We start from the raw sequence: 14,650 nt of genomic DNA, 5'->3' as shown, positions 1-14,650 counted from the left end.
CAGCTCTGTGTTATGATTTTGTTTCTAGGAATGGAGACATGAGTTGAGAGAAGACACCTGCAGGAGGGAAGGGACTCACTTTTCTGCTCCTGGTTCCTCAGTGGGCGCCTGGGCTTTAGGACGAACGGACCTCCCATCTCTGGGAATGGCTCCTCCAGTAAGAAGGGCTCCTGGAGAGTGGATGGAGATATGCAGCCCCTTAGGCGGTGTGGCAGGAGTGCAGTGGCTTGAAGATGGCTCATTTTTATTCCATAGGGATGTTCATGTCCTATACAGAGAAACATGTACATACAGATTCAGGCCGACTGGTGATGGGTGTGATCAAAGCTACCTTACGGCACCCACGTGCACCACACTGGCGTGCTGGGCCTCGGGGATAAAGAAGGCTGTGTCTCCTGCGTGTGCTCTCAAGGCGGAGACCGTGCACAAAGCCGGGGCCCAAGAAAGGTGTTTAAAAAATGTAAAGAGAAAATAGTCTTTAAAATATGTTACCTGATTGGAAAGTAGAGATCCGTTTGAGTACTACACCATGTTGACTTTTACTATGTTTCCATCTGAGAATATTTAAAGCCGTCTAGTTTCTGCCTAGAAACTAACTAGATCTGAGCATCTTAGGCAAATTACCTGACCACCACCCCAGCCTGAATTCATCATTTAAAGCACTTACCATCAATATTACACAGATTTGTACAGATCAGAGTAACAAAGTAAATATATTAATAAACATTGGCAGTTAATGTTCTTTAAATAATCGGATGATACGTGTCAAGACTCACTAGGATCACTCTTCTCTAACACGTATGTCCATTTAACAGGTATTTCATTACATTTCATTAATGCTATAGCCAGAGCAGCAGGTAGAGTTCCCTTTATGCTTACCTTCTCTCCCCCTCCCCCCACCCCCCCGCTGGAGTGAGGGTGGCCCTCACAGGCGGAATTAGAAATAAGGCTACAGAGTATTGGAAGCCCAGAAGCCTACTCCAAAACAGTGTTTACACAGAGAAACGGAACCCTCAATCATTAGGTGTTGAGAGCCAAATGATATCTTTTGCTCTTTCATGCTTCCAATGGCTTCCTCTCCATCGAATTCTCAGAGACCCTGCGCTGCAACATAGATTGAGCTTTTTAAGAAGAGAGCAAACACTCCCTTTCTTCTAGTTCTGACTGACTGTAAGGTGGTGAGCTCTTGCCTTTCCGTTTCTCCTGGTATAAATGCAATACGAATGCTCTGTTCATAACAGGAACTAAGCCACAAAGAAGCTGCCATGAGAGCAACAAAATAAAACAAATTCATCAGGGTAACCAGGAGCTAATCCACAACTGAGAAGTGAAAAAAAAAAAATTAAAAGCACATGAAAATCCACGTACAGAATGGCTGTTAAAGGACCCTTGTAAATGACGGAAGATTTAGACTCCACAGAGTCAGCAGTGGTGCCTGAAGCTGTTCTAAGCTTAGAAGTTACCACCTACATTCATTTCATCTAAATGAACACATTTTATTAAATAAATATATTTGAAGTATTAGTCTGATTTTTATTCATGTATTTTATTGCACAATGATTTTACAAAGATGCTGACGTTAATACAAAATATGAAACAGGATTTTGGGCCTCAGCTGTGTACTTGATTTGTTATATACCGAGATGGAGAACATGCACTCTGTGAATCCTAAAAAAGTTGGTTTTTAGATTATTCAGATCACTTGGGAACATCCTGGATGGTGGAAAGAATTTAAAAACATAATGTAGATAAGAGGGAACACCCCACAGGATTTCTAGCGGCAATCAGTTATCACCATCGCCCCATGGCAAGCTCTGCTACAGAACCTGTCCCTTCCCTTATTTTATTTGCTCTATTTCTTTTAACCACAGTAAATCAACTTGCTAATCCAAGAATTTTTTTTTTTTTTTTTTTAGCTAAATGGTTCTAATAACTATTTCAGGAGAGGTGTAATCTATTTATCAATAATTTTGAGAATAAATGTTGGAAAACTCAGGCTGTAAAATGTAAAATGGCAAAGTGCAGGTCAGTCGTCCAGCGAAGCCTTCAGGAATCTAGACGTGCTTATCTCAGTTCGCCTGTGATGCTGAGAGAAGCTCTGGGCGCTGAGCAGGTGTTCAGTCAGTACTTGTAGTTGGACAGAGAGACCTGCTGCATTTTAGAGGATGCTTACAACACAGAGGCTACTTCGTAGTCAGAATATGGAACAGAATAATTCAAGAACGGAATATAAAATATGATGTATGGGGAAAAGAAATTTCAATCCGTATTGCTTTCATCAAAAATAAGGAGAGGTTTATCAAGACAGGGCTGTATGTCAAGTGAAAAAGCAGAGAGGAAAAATTCACATTTTTCTCCCCAACTTGACCACAAGCTGCTGAATGAAGAGATGTTATTATTTATTCCCTGGGATAGAGTAAAGCTTCATAATTTATTTATCAAATGTATGAATGGATATTGTGAGAAGTTTTTACTCCAAAGGATATTTAAACTTAAGGCCAAACAATCAATACTTTGAGACTTTAGAGTTATAATTTTGAATCCAGTCAGCCCCATCTTAGAGTTCCCTGCCACTTACCAATGAGTGGGAATGGGGCCTCTTTCTTGCCAGAACTGACCCGCAACTGGTAATCACTCTTAGAGCCCTTGGAGACCAAAAAAAAAAAAAAAAAGTCACAACAATTCTTTCACAGTAGGTAATTGAAAGAGGGGACATTTCTATAACATTTCTATGTTTTCGAAAAGAAAAAGAGTTGGGACCAGTGTAAATACTGTAAGTCCATGCAGTCGGCCACAGTTTTTGAGTTAGCAGTTGTGATTTCAGCAACCCGTCCCTCTCCCAGCACCCAGTAGACTACTCCAGATTCTTGCTTTCTCCCTTCTGATAGGCCGGGGATCTATGGAACAACAATGAATCAGTCTTTCACTTTATCTGTGGCCCGTGGATATGAAATCATTTTTAGGTTCCTTCACTAAGAAAGAAAAGTCTAATCTCTTCTTGACGGTCCTGCTGTCTCTGGACTCCTTGGAGAACCTTAGGCTTTGTCTTCATTTGTCTCTGCCCAGACAAGTGTGCTGCTCAGAGAGACACACAGCCTGCCGTGACTATGTCTGAGCAAAGGAAAACTTGAAAAACATCTCAAGCTCAGCTGCCTTGAGCAGGCAGACAAATACCCAAAGACCTTGAGGAGATGGGCAGAGTGAAGTCAGTCCACTGGCTTTGGTTTGGACAAGCTCCATTCTGGAGCAAGAAGGATAAAGGATGCGAAGCTGGAGATCAGGCCAGATGCAGAGAACTATTATCCCAGCAGTTACTGCCCAGCAGTACTAGAAAGCACCCTTGAAGCAACCACATCTCAATCATACACACTCTGCTGAATTATTTTACAGTCCTCCAGAAAAAGGTAATGGAGTTGTTGGTGATAGTTCATATGCCTGCCCTTGACTCCTGGTAAGATATCATGGCCTTGCCTGTATGAAGGAGGGTCCCAGCTATGGAGGCTATCACAAGAACATGTATGTGTATGCACGTACACACATACACACACACTTGCATACTCTCTCAGCTAAATTTGCTCAAAATTGTATTTCAAATAGGAAATAAGATCTAACAAAAGTCTTTTCTTTTAAGGTAGGGGCTGGGAGCACTATGTTGGAATCCCATAGAACAGGCAGAGGCAAGTAACGCTGATTTTTTAGTAAAGTAGAAATTCTTTCTTGTCTGGTGAAACTGATGACTTCAAGCAAAGGAAAATTAAAACGTGAAATAAAATGAAGTGTATCACTGATCAATCTACTCTACACCTAAAGCTACTCACTCTTTCCAAGATTTAAGTTTTCTTTTTCAGGGCACGTATATCATAAAGGTGCAGAGGTATCTGATTTACTGAGTGAATATAAATTCAATTTTATTTTAAATGTATTATTAAATTTCTCTAGTAAAGAAATCATTGATTCCATAAGCCAAATTCTGGCTTTTCAGGGGCTGTATTATATCACTCATGGAGTCTCTATGAGTCGGAATTCACTTGAAGGTAATGAGTTTGGTTTTTGGTTTGGTATTATATCAGTAGGTCAGGCTGAGTTTAATTACAAGTCTTACAATCACGTCACGCCACAATAGCAAGGCATTTTCATATTTCTACATTATTTAAGGAGCCATGATATCCAAGTCCTTTCTACAGTTTCTATCCACCTGAATGTCACTCTCTTTAATAATAGTTCTCAATTGTGTGGTGTTCATATAGCAGGAGACTCTTACAATTACTCTTTCCTTTTCCCCAACCTCACCCTCATCCTCAAACACGCCTACCTCTTCCATGAAAAAAATTTCATTAACTTAGGTCAGCCCCATCAAAATATAAAGAAGCAGACACTAAAAGCAAAACAAGGACGAGAGTGGTGGGCACACAAATGCTCCTAAATTCATAGTCTCGTTCAGAACTTGTCTCCCTCGTTAGCAACTCATTAGAGGCATCAGTCATCTCATCCTCAGGACCTGCAGTCAGGGGCTATGCCTTCTAGTCTTGGGTTCTTCACATCAAAATTTACTACAAAACACGTCCTGTAGGATCCATCATACTGAGTTTGAGTCCTAGAGTGACAATTAGGATAAATGAGGTACTGGAGGGGAAGAACCAGGAAAGGAGGTTCAGAAAGAACAGTAAAACAGAACAGGTAAGGCGGAGGAGGTTACAACTATCTCACTAAAAATCTTATAAAACTTTTGTTGTATACGTATATAATGGAGGTCTCGTGGCTCAGTGGGTAAGAGCTCAGCTGCTAACCAAAACGTCAGCAGTTCAAATTCATCAGCTGCTGCTTGGAAACTCTATGGGACAGTTCTACTCTTTCCTATACACTTGCTGTGAGTCGGAATCGACTTGATGGCAAGGGGTTTTTGGTCTTTTATATATACAATATATACAGTAAAAATACATGCTGTTAATAGCACTCTAAAACTATAGTTCAATTTAATTATTCTATGACTTCAAGGTGACATGGAATTTAAAATTGGAGTATAAGAACAGCACCTGTGTAGAAAGTAATATCAGAGTTTCGAGGCTTTCAATTTCTGAATTCTGGAGGACAAAATATGCCTTAGGTATCTATAACAATCAGCTGCCTTATGAAAGGAGTTGTATTTCATACACACACACACGCAACTCTCAAAAATCCAAGTTTATTCTTAACTAAAAATTGTTTGCAGGTAACTTACAGTTATTCCGAGCATTGGTAGTGACTTGTCGATAATGTCATTGGTTGTATCTGAATTTGTTACTGTTAAACTTATAGGCTGAAAAATGAAATAAAAACTACATTTGTAAGTAAAGAATTTTAAAACAGCTCTGTAAATAATGATTGCAAATTGTTATCCATATTCTAAATGCAAAGCTTGATTTCAGACACTGACAAAGTAAAGCACATGTAGAGCATAGATCCTTAAGTATAATTTTATTTTTCATTCCTTTAGATATGAAGGAAACCCCGGTGGTACAGTGGTTAAGAGCAATGGCTGCTAACCAAAAAGCTCGGCAGTTCAGATCCACCAGGTGTTGTGTGGAACCCTATGGGGCAGATCTACTCTGTCCTATAGGGTCACTATGAGTTAGAATTGACTCGAACGCAGTGGGCTTTGGTTTTTTGTTTTAAATATGAAGGCAGCAGAAAGCATTTCAGTAAAACACCTATTTCTTCTAAAATAAAGGATGTGTGGCACATGAACATAATGGCTTAAAAAAGAGAAAGATTGAGAATTCAGAGAGGGCACATGGCCTGGTCCTCAGCCCCTCAACAATATTTCCATATGGAAGGGACGATTTCAAATGGAGAGATTTGGACCCTTTCTCTCTCTTCCTGAGTTCTGTTTTTACAGTCTGGCTTTATTGATTTGCACTTCACCCACAGTTATGGTAACATCACAATAAGAACTGGCTATAAAAAAAGTTTTCAAAAGACTATTCAGTCGCCATTTTCTAAGTCATGCACAGTGGCTACTGACGTTTTTATTGTTGAATACCATTGAAAATACAATAGAATTAAAAAAATAAAATAAAACCAATGGTTTGAAACAAGACTGAAAATTTTAGAAATCTAAGTTCTGTTCCAACTCTGCCAGTGAACGGGGTATCTGTAATAGCTCTCAACTACACCTCACATCGAGATATTGATCCATAAGAACACGGGACAATTTGCAGAAAACAACCTGAAAGGGACTCTGAGGATTCTGGGATGATATCTGTTCAACTATTTGAATTCTAAGAGACATTATTTAAAAATAGGATTATGCCATGTAACCAAGATATGCACATAGGTTTTACAGTATTAGCACATAAGTCCACACTGAGGGCTATGTCTTCCGGTAAACAGGGCTTAAAGAGGACAGATAAGCAGCCTAAGTGGATACTCATAGGCATTGACACAAAAATGATATTAAAAACAAAGCTAAAGGAAATCCTTTCATAATTCATCATTTGTCCTTTTTTTTTTTTTTCCTTAGGAGCCAATTTCTTGAAATGACAGATGGCCCTGAAAGTTGTTTGTTAATTCAATTTTCAGAAACAAAACCATCAGAAATGCACTGATGTAGCCCCAAGGATTCTGAAAAAGTGTCTCACAGCCCAGAAGTAGAGCTCAGGGACCCAGAATCAGGGGCATTAGGACTTCCTATTGCTAAAGTTTACCATGATGTTTATCATTCTAAATGGAGAAAATACTGAAGTTATCGAGGATTCCCCCTTACTTGGATCCACAATCAATGCCCATAGAAGCAGCACTCAAGAAATCAAATGATATATTGCATTGGGCAAATCTGTTGCAAAAGACGTCTTTAAAGTGTGAAAAAGCAAAGATACCACTTTAAAGACTAAGGTGTGCCTGATCCAAGCTATGGGATTTTCAGTTGCCTCATATGCATGCAAAAGTTGGACAATGAATAAGGAATACCAAAGAACTGATGCCTTTTAATTATGCTGTTGGTGAGGAATACTGAATACACCATAGATTGCCAGAAGAATAAACAAATGCGTCTGGGAAGAAGTACAACCAGAATGATCCTTAGAAGCAAGGATGGTGAGACTTCGTCTCATGTACTGTGGACATGTTATCAGGAGGGACCAGTCCCTGGGGAAGGACATCATGTTTGGTAAAGGAGAAGTTCAGTGAAAAAGAAGATCCCAACAAGATAGACTGACACAATGGCTGCAACAATGGGCTCAAACATAATGATTGTGAGGATGGCTCAGGACCGGGCAGTGTTTCTTTCTGTTGTACATGGGGTCGCTGTGACTGGGAACCAACTTAATGTCACCCAGTAACAGCAACCATTGCTAAAGTGCCTAGAAGGTTTCACACATGAGGGTTTAGCTTGGTATTTCATTAGAAGTAAAGGTTCTGCTGTTTCTTAAAATATCTGAAAACCCTTCCATCTAATTGAAAGGAATTCTCCCATGAAATCTTTTGTAAAGTAGAAAATTTCTTTTGAAATGCTAATAATCCCTCCCTAATTTATTTCATTTGTGAGATAATGGTTTTTCTTAGCATAAGGAACACACCTGTTCAAAAGAATAATTCCTCGGACCTGTATATTTCTTCCTGCTGCTGCTCTTTCTAAATAAATCAGATACACTCTAACAAATACATCTTTGTAAACAAATAATAATTTTTTAAAAAACCTTTTGCATGATTTAATTAAAAAAATGCAAATATGGCTATTTTGTTCTATGAGCTAAAGTGTTACTTGACCTATGAAGAACCAGGAAAATTTGACCAAGTCTGAAGGACTGAGGTAAACTCTCAAATGACCCAGATATTCAAATCATGAGACAAAGAGCAGCTATTAGAACTCTGCTCAATGTTGTTGCTGTTGTTGTTAGGTGCCGTTGAGTCGGTTCCGACTCATTGCAACCGTATGCACAACAGAACGAAACACTGCCCGGTCCTGCGCCATCCTTACAATCACTGTTATGCTTGAGCTCACTGTTGCAGCCTCTGTGTCAATCCACTTCATTGACCTTTTCTTTTCCACTGACCCTGTACTCTGCCAAGCATGATGTCCTTCTCCAGGGACTGATCCCTCCTGACAATATGTCCAAAGTATGTAAGACACAGTCCCGCCAGCCTTGCCTCTAAGGAACATTCTGGCCGCACTTCTTCCGAGGCAGATTTGTTCGTTCGTTTGGCAGTCCCTGGTATATTCAATATTCTTCGCCAACACAACAATTCAAAGGCGTCAACTCTTCTTTAGTCTTCCGTATTCATTGTCCAGCTTTCACATGCATATGAAGTGATTGAAAATACCATGGCACGAGTCAGGCGCACCTTAGTCTTCAGGGTTGCATTTTTGCTCTTCAACACTTTGAAGTGGTCCTTTGCAGCAGATTTGCCAATGCATCTTTTGATTTCTTCACTGCTGCTTCCATAGCTGTTGATTGTGGATCCAAGTAAAATGAAATCCTTGGCAACTTCAATCTTTTCTCCGTTTATCATGATGTTGTTCTTTGGTCCAGCTGGGAGGATATTTGTTTTCTTCATGTTGAGGTGTAAACCATACTGAAGGCTGTGGTCTTTGATATTCATTAGTAAGTGCTTCAAGCCCTCCTCACTTTCAGCAAGAAAGGTTGTGTCATCTGCATAACGCAGGTTGTTAATGAGTCTTCCTCCAATCCCGATGCCCTGTTCTTCTTCATATAGTCCAGCTTCTCGGATTATTTGTTCAGCATACAGATTAAACAGCTATGGTGAAAGAATACAACCCTGACGGCCACTTTTCCTAACTTTAAACCAATCGGTGTCCCCTCGTTCTGTCTGAACGACTGCCTCTTGATCTATGTAAAGGTTCCTCATGAGCAGAATTAAGTATGCTGGAATTCCCATTCTTCGCAGTGTTATCCATAGTTTGTTATGATCCACACAGTCGAATGCCTGTGCATAGTCAAGAAAACACAGGTAAACATCCTTCTGGTATTCTCTGATTTCAGCCAGGATCCATCTGACATCAGCAATGATATTCCTGGTTGCACGTCCTCTTCTGAAACCGGCCTGAATTTCTGGCAGTTCCCTATCGATACACTGTTACAGCCGTTTTTGAATGATCTTCAGCAAAATTTTGCTTGCGTGTGATATTAATGATATTGTTTTAGAATTTCCACATTTAGTTGGATCACCTTTCTTGGGAATAGGCATAAATATGGATCTCCTCCAGTCAGTTGGCCAGGAAGCTGTCTTCCATATTTCATGGCATAGACGAGTGAGCACCTCCAGTGCTGCATCTGTTTGTTCAAACATCTCAGTTAATATTCCATCAATTCCTGGAGCCTTCTTTTTCACCAATGCCTTCAGAGTAGCTTGGACTTCTTCCTTCAGTACCATTGGTTCTTGAGCATATGCCATCTCTTGAAATGGTTGAATATCGACTAATTCTTTTTGGTAGAATGACCTTGTGTATGCGTTCCATCTTCTTTTGATGCTTCTTGCATCGTTTAATATTTTCCCCATGGAATCCTTCACTATTTCAACTTGAGGCTTGAATTTTTTCTTCAGTTCTTTCACCTTGAGAAACCGTGAGTGTGTTCTTCCCTTTTGGATTTCCATCTCCAGCTCTTTGCACATGTCAGTATAATACTTTACTTTGTCTTCTTGAGAGGCCCTTTGAAATCTCCTGTTCAGTTCTTTTACTTCATCAAATCTTCCTTTTGCTTTAGCTGCTTGACGCTCAAGAGCAAGTTTCAGGGTCTCCTCTGACATCCATCTTGACCTTTTCCTGTCTTTTCAGTGACCTCTTGTTTTCTTCATGGATGGATGTCCTTGATGTCATTCCACAACTCATCTGGTCTTCAGTCACTAGTGCTCCATGCATCAAATCTATTCTTGAGATGGTTTCTAAATTCAGGTGGGATATACTCAAGGTCATATTTTGGCTCTCGTGAACTTGCTCTGATTTTCTTCAGTTTCAGCTTAAACTTGCTTATGCGCAATTGACGGTCTGTTGCGCAGTCAGCTCCTGGCCTTGTTCTGACTGATGATATTGAGCTTTTCCATCGTCTCTTTCCACAGGTTCCCAATGATACAAAGGAAAATATGTTCATATCAAATAAAAATATACGCAATCTCAGCATAGAAATAGAAAACATTTTAAAATGAAAAATTTACCTGAAACATACATGAAAGAAAGAATTTATTGGATGTGCTAAACAGCATAATATTGATGACAAATGAAAGAGTCAGTGAATTTGAAAATAGATCCATAATAATGATTCCAACTGAGGAAGAAAAAAGAATAAAAGTAAATAACTAAAAGAGTGTGAGGGACCTGTGGACAATATCAAAATGTGTAATATACTTTTCTCAGAGGGAGAAGAGAGAAAGTGGGGAAGAAAAAATGTTTGAAGTAATGATGGCTAAAATTTTCCTAAACTTGGTGTAAGACATAAATTTACAGGTTGGAGCAGCTCAGTAAACCCTAAACAGAATAAATTAAAAGAAAAACATGCTTTGGCACATAATAGTCAAATGGCTGAAAACTAAAAACGTAGAGAAAAATCTTGAAAGCAGCCAAAGAAAAATGATAAATCACATACAGAGGATCAATGATTTGTATGATCAGAGACTACTCATCAGAAAGCATGGAGACCAAAAGACAGTGGAATAGCTTTAAAGAGCTATAAGGAAAAAACAGCCTTGCAAACAAAATTCTGTGTGGGGCAAAATACCTTCATGAGTGAAAGGGAAATAAAGACATTTTCAGATAAAAGAAAACGAAGAAAATTTGTTGGCATCAGCTGTGTAGTATAGAAAAATGCTAAGGAAACTCTCATAAGAATGAAAGTCAGAGGAAAACTCTAATCTCTGGTGAATGTAGAAAATGAATGTAGCACACTGCAGATATTATTTTTAAGTTTTTCTTTTTAATTCCAATGTGATTTTCCATGAAAATTCTAAACAAAACCAATTAAAAACAAAGCAGGCAGAGGCCAGCATTTGCTTCGCTACAGGAGAACTCTCGAGTCTCCTCTCCTTCGTGCAGTGGCGTCAGGCACTTGGGAATAGGTCAGGGCATCCACACGCCTTTTGCTGTTGAACAGGAAAAACTGTTTCGAACTACCTCCTTTTCTCACCTACAAATTCTGTTTTGTGGGATCTACAGTTGCTGTAAAGTACGACAGGCCACAATGTCACAAAAATATTCAGAACATGACGTATCCATCTTATTCATCAGTGTGAGCATCTTGCCTACTGCACTGCAATCGCAGAAATCAAATGATACACAGTAACTGGGGCTAAATGCTTTTCCTCCATTTGCATAAACAAAAGAGGTACAAACACACTGATCCCTTAGAAAGTCGCACATTCCAGTTCAATTCAATCCCTGACAATCCTCAGAATGAAGAATATTTCAAAATTATTCTGCATTTGACATAACTAAATGCAATATCTGACCTTAGAAAGGGAAATGGCTCTAGAGAATCATGCACACGCTACATCTATGTCTCACCTGACAAGAGTGAACCTGTATGGCAGTAAAGTAACAGAGTATTCTTACTCTTAGGGAATATATAAATATTTAAGAATAAAGGGCCATTTCCAAATAAAATGTTAAAAAAAAAAAAAAACCTGCAGAAACAACCAAAACCAATCTGTATGTATGTAACAATTGTAAAGACAGTGCTCAAATCTGATAGGAAATACCTGCTTGTGGAAATCACTTCGTTAGCACAAGTCACTCTGGTTGCTATTAGACAAATCCAGAGAAACATGAAGGACGTTTAACATGCAAAATTCTTTCAAAGCTAAACAGTGGAAGTAACATGGATTCCTTTTGCTTCATATTGCCTAGCACTTGTTTGCCTTTTACAAAGACATATGCTTTTCCACATGGTACTGTCTCCATGCCTTCTCTCTCTCTCCTTCTGCCTAAGTCAGAGACAAGGAATTTAATTTAGGGGCTTAAAGACACTTACACAGGCACAGTTCTCGATGTCCTCAGTAAAGATTTTCAGGGGAATGCTCTTCGGGTGGTCTTTCTCTTTGGCTAGATCGATGTACCTAGACGAATTCAATAATAAGCCAAAAGAGTATTAGTTTAGACAATAGCTTATTTGAAAATCAACCTATGTTGCTAATATTTTCAATATACTGTATGCCATTTTAAAAGCAGGTGGGTAGACTCAGCAAGATCAAAGGATGGATTAGAAGAAAACATACAAAAATATTTCAGGAAAATAAGACGTGGCCTAGAAAATAAAGGGGTCCCTGTCATGTGAGATTTGAGCAGCAGATTAGGTCCTAAAAGCTTTCCTGTCTGCACTGGGGGGCCCAGCACCTTCCTAGGTTCAAGGGTAGGCAGCAACAGTTGGTTTGTGAATTTCTCACGACAGTAACCTGTATTCATGGAGATTTAATACATGTTTTGGGAGTAAAGTTAGCCCCAACGTCTAAGTTGGAGAGAAGGGAAACAGGAGACTGGTAACTAGAACTGCCTCCAAAATAAGTGAAACATGCCTGTGAATAAGAGCACATTATTTATAGTAGTCCCAGTGCCTCAAGATAAGTGAAACATGCATGTAAATAAGAGCACATTATTTATAGTAGTAGCCAAAGTAAATCTAAATAAATTACTTGAGGACAGTACAACAATTTCTGCTAAGGAGGAACGAATAATTGGGGGCACTTCTTTTGCAGAGACCTGAATTTTTTAATATCTTTTATCACAGATTATATCTTTTATCACAAATACCTTCGAAGGGAAGAGCGCCATTGTTCCTTTTGTTCTGAAGAACTGCATGAATAAAAAAGGAAAAAAAATTAAACCATATGCGACACTTATACTAACATCGTAATGACTGCTATTCCTGATAAAATATCAGCAGCCAGTTGCTACTGTTGTGGATGCCCATGTAAGTGGTGCCCTTCACACATCTGGACCCTTGAATGACCCTGCTCTTTTACTGGCAACTTTACAGCAACGGGAAGTAGATCTGACAGTGGGACAGAAGTTGGTTTGAAATCTACACACTGGATTGCAACCATAGACGCAAGTTATCTGGACATTTAACAGCCGTGACCGTCACTTGTCACCATTGGAAAGGAAGTTAATTATACCTCAGGGCGTTCTTACAACTTAATACCTACCTACCTGTTGTCCTTGAGTGGATTCTGATTGATAAAGACAACGTAAAGTGCTATTCAAATATAAAACCAAAAAATCAAACCCCTTGCCATTGAGTCGATTCCGACTCATAACGACCCTACAGAACAGAGTACAACTGCTCCACAGGGTTTCCAAGGAGAGGCTGGTGGATTTCAGCTGCCGACCTTCTGGTTAACAGCCATAGCACGCTATAGCTCTTAACCACTGCCCCCTAGAGCCTTGCTCAAATATAAAGTACGGAACTATTCAGATGAAATCATACTTAAGATATTTGGCATTTGGATGGAACTACCTTGGCCTAGAAACAAGAATATCTCTTTAAAGAAAAAAAAAAAACTCAATATTTAATTTATTTATACATGTAGCAGGATTGTAAAATGTTAAATTATTTCCTAGAAAACTTACCCTTAATTAGAAGGATCCTCTTATCAATATCAATTCACTGACTGCTAAATTACTAATGATTGATATTTTCCCTGCTAAAGTTACTACAGCATCAAATATTCAGACTTAAAGTGTTTTTAACTTCATTTGTACGTAGATTTCTCATTTATCAGATTTTATTTGTGGTAAAAGACATATAACATTTACCATAAATGGCATTTAGTACCTTCACAATGTTATACAGACATCACCACTATCTAGTTCCAGAATATTTTCCTCGCCTCAAAAGAAAACCCCCTACCAATTAAGCAGTCACTTCTCATTCCCCCCTTTACCTAGGCCCTGGCGACCATGAATCTGATTTCTGTCTCTATTTTGGATATTTCACATAAATGGAATCAAAATATATGGTCCTTTCTGTCTGGCTCTTTTCACTTAGCATCATCTTTTAAGGTTCATCCATGTTGTAGCATGGATCAGTACTTCATTCTTTTTTATGCCCTACTAATATCTGGTGTATGGATATTTCACATTTGTTTATCCATTTATCAGTTTTTTTTTTTTTTTTTGGAGAGCAGGGTTGTTTCCAAATTTTGGCTATTGTGAACAGTGCTGCTATGCACATTTGTGTGCATTTTTTTTTTAATATGTTTTCAATTCTTCTGAGTATATACCCAGGAGTGGTTGGGCAATGATTAAGCGTTCTGCTTCTAAATGAAAGGTTGGTGGTTCAAACCCACCCAGCAGCTACATGGGAAAAAGACATAGCAATCTACTCCCGTAAAGATTACAGCCTAGAAAACTCTATGAGTCGAAATCAACTTGACAGCACCTAACAACAACATGGTAATTCTTTGTTTAACTTCTCGAAGAGCTACCACATTTTTCCACAGCAGCTACACGCTTCTACGTTCCCACCAGCAATAGCTCTTCCCTCTCCCCAAGTCACCATTTCAGGATCTACTTCATCAGGACAAGGGGTCTTCCACTTGGCCTCCTAACCTGCATACGCACATGTACACAGCCTCTAATTACTCACACCCATTTGTAGAAGAGTAATACCACCAAGCACCAGGGCCAGGCACTGTTTTAAATGCCCTATACATATTCATATAGCTT

At 39.1% G+C, this 14,650-nt stretch overlaps 1 protein-coding gene across 1 annotated transcript in view; it reads right to left on the bottom strand.

Moving 5' to 3' along the window:
• Positions 1 to 14,650, bottom strand: part of LOC135231474 (rho GTPase-activating protein 20-like) — a 33,682-nt gene that overhangs the window by 8,234 nt on the left and 10,798 nt on the right. The window contains exons 4-8 of the mRNA XM_064286263.1: positions 12,734 to 12,775; positions 11,958 to 12,042; positions 5,219 to 5,296; positions 2,579 to 2,645; positions 80 to 268 (exon numbers count right to left, since the gene is read on the bottom strand). Of these exons, the coding sequence (XP_064142333.1) occupies positions 80 to 268; positions 2,579 to 2,645; positions 5,219 to 5,296; positions 11,958 to 12,042; positions 12,734 to 12,775 (461 nt within the window). The remainder of the gene's footprint in view (positions 1 to 79; positions 269 to 2,578; positions 2,646 to 5,218; positions 5,297 to 11,957; positions 12,043 to 12,733; positions 12,776 to 14,650) is intronic.

This window comes from Loxodonta africana, chromosome 5 (genome assembly GCF_030014295.1).
Source record: "Loxodonta africana isolate mLoxAfr1 chromosome 5, mLoxAfr1.hap2, whole genome shotgun sequence".
Classification (NCBI taxonomy): Eukaryota; Metazoa; Chordata; class Mammalia; order Proboscidea; family Elephantidae; genus Loxodonta; species Loxodonta africana.
Note: the sequence above shows the minus strand (reverse complement) of the source record. Positions and strands in the feature narration are given on the sequence as shown.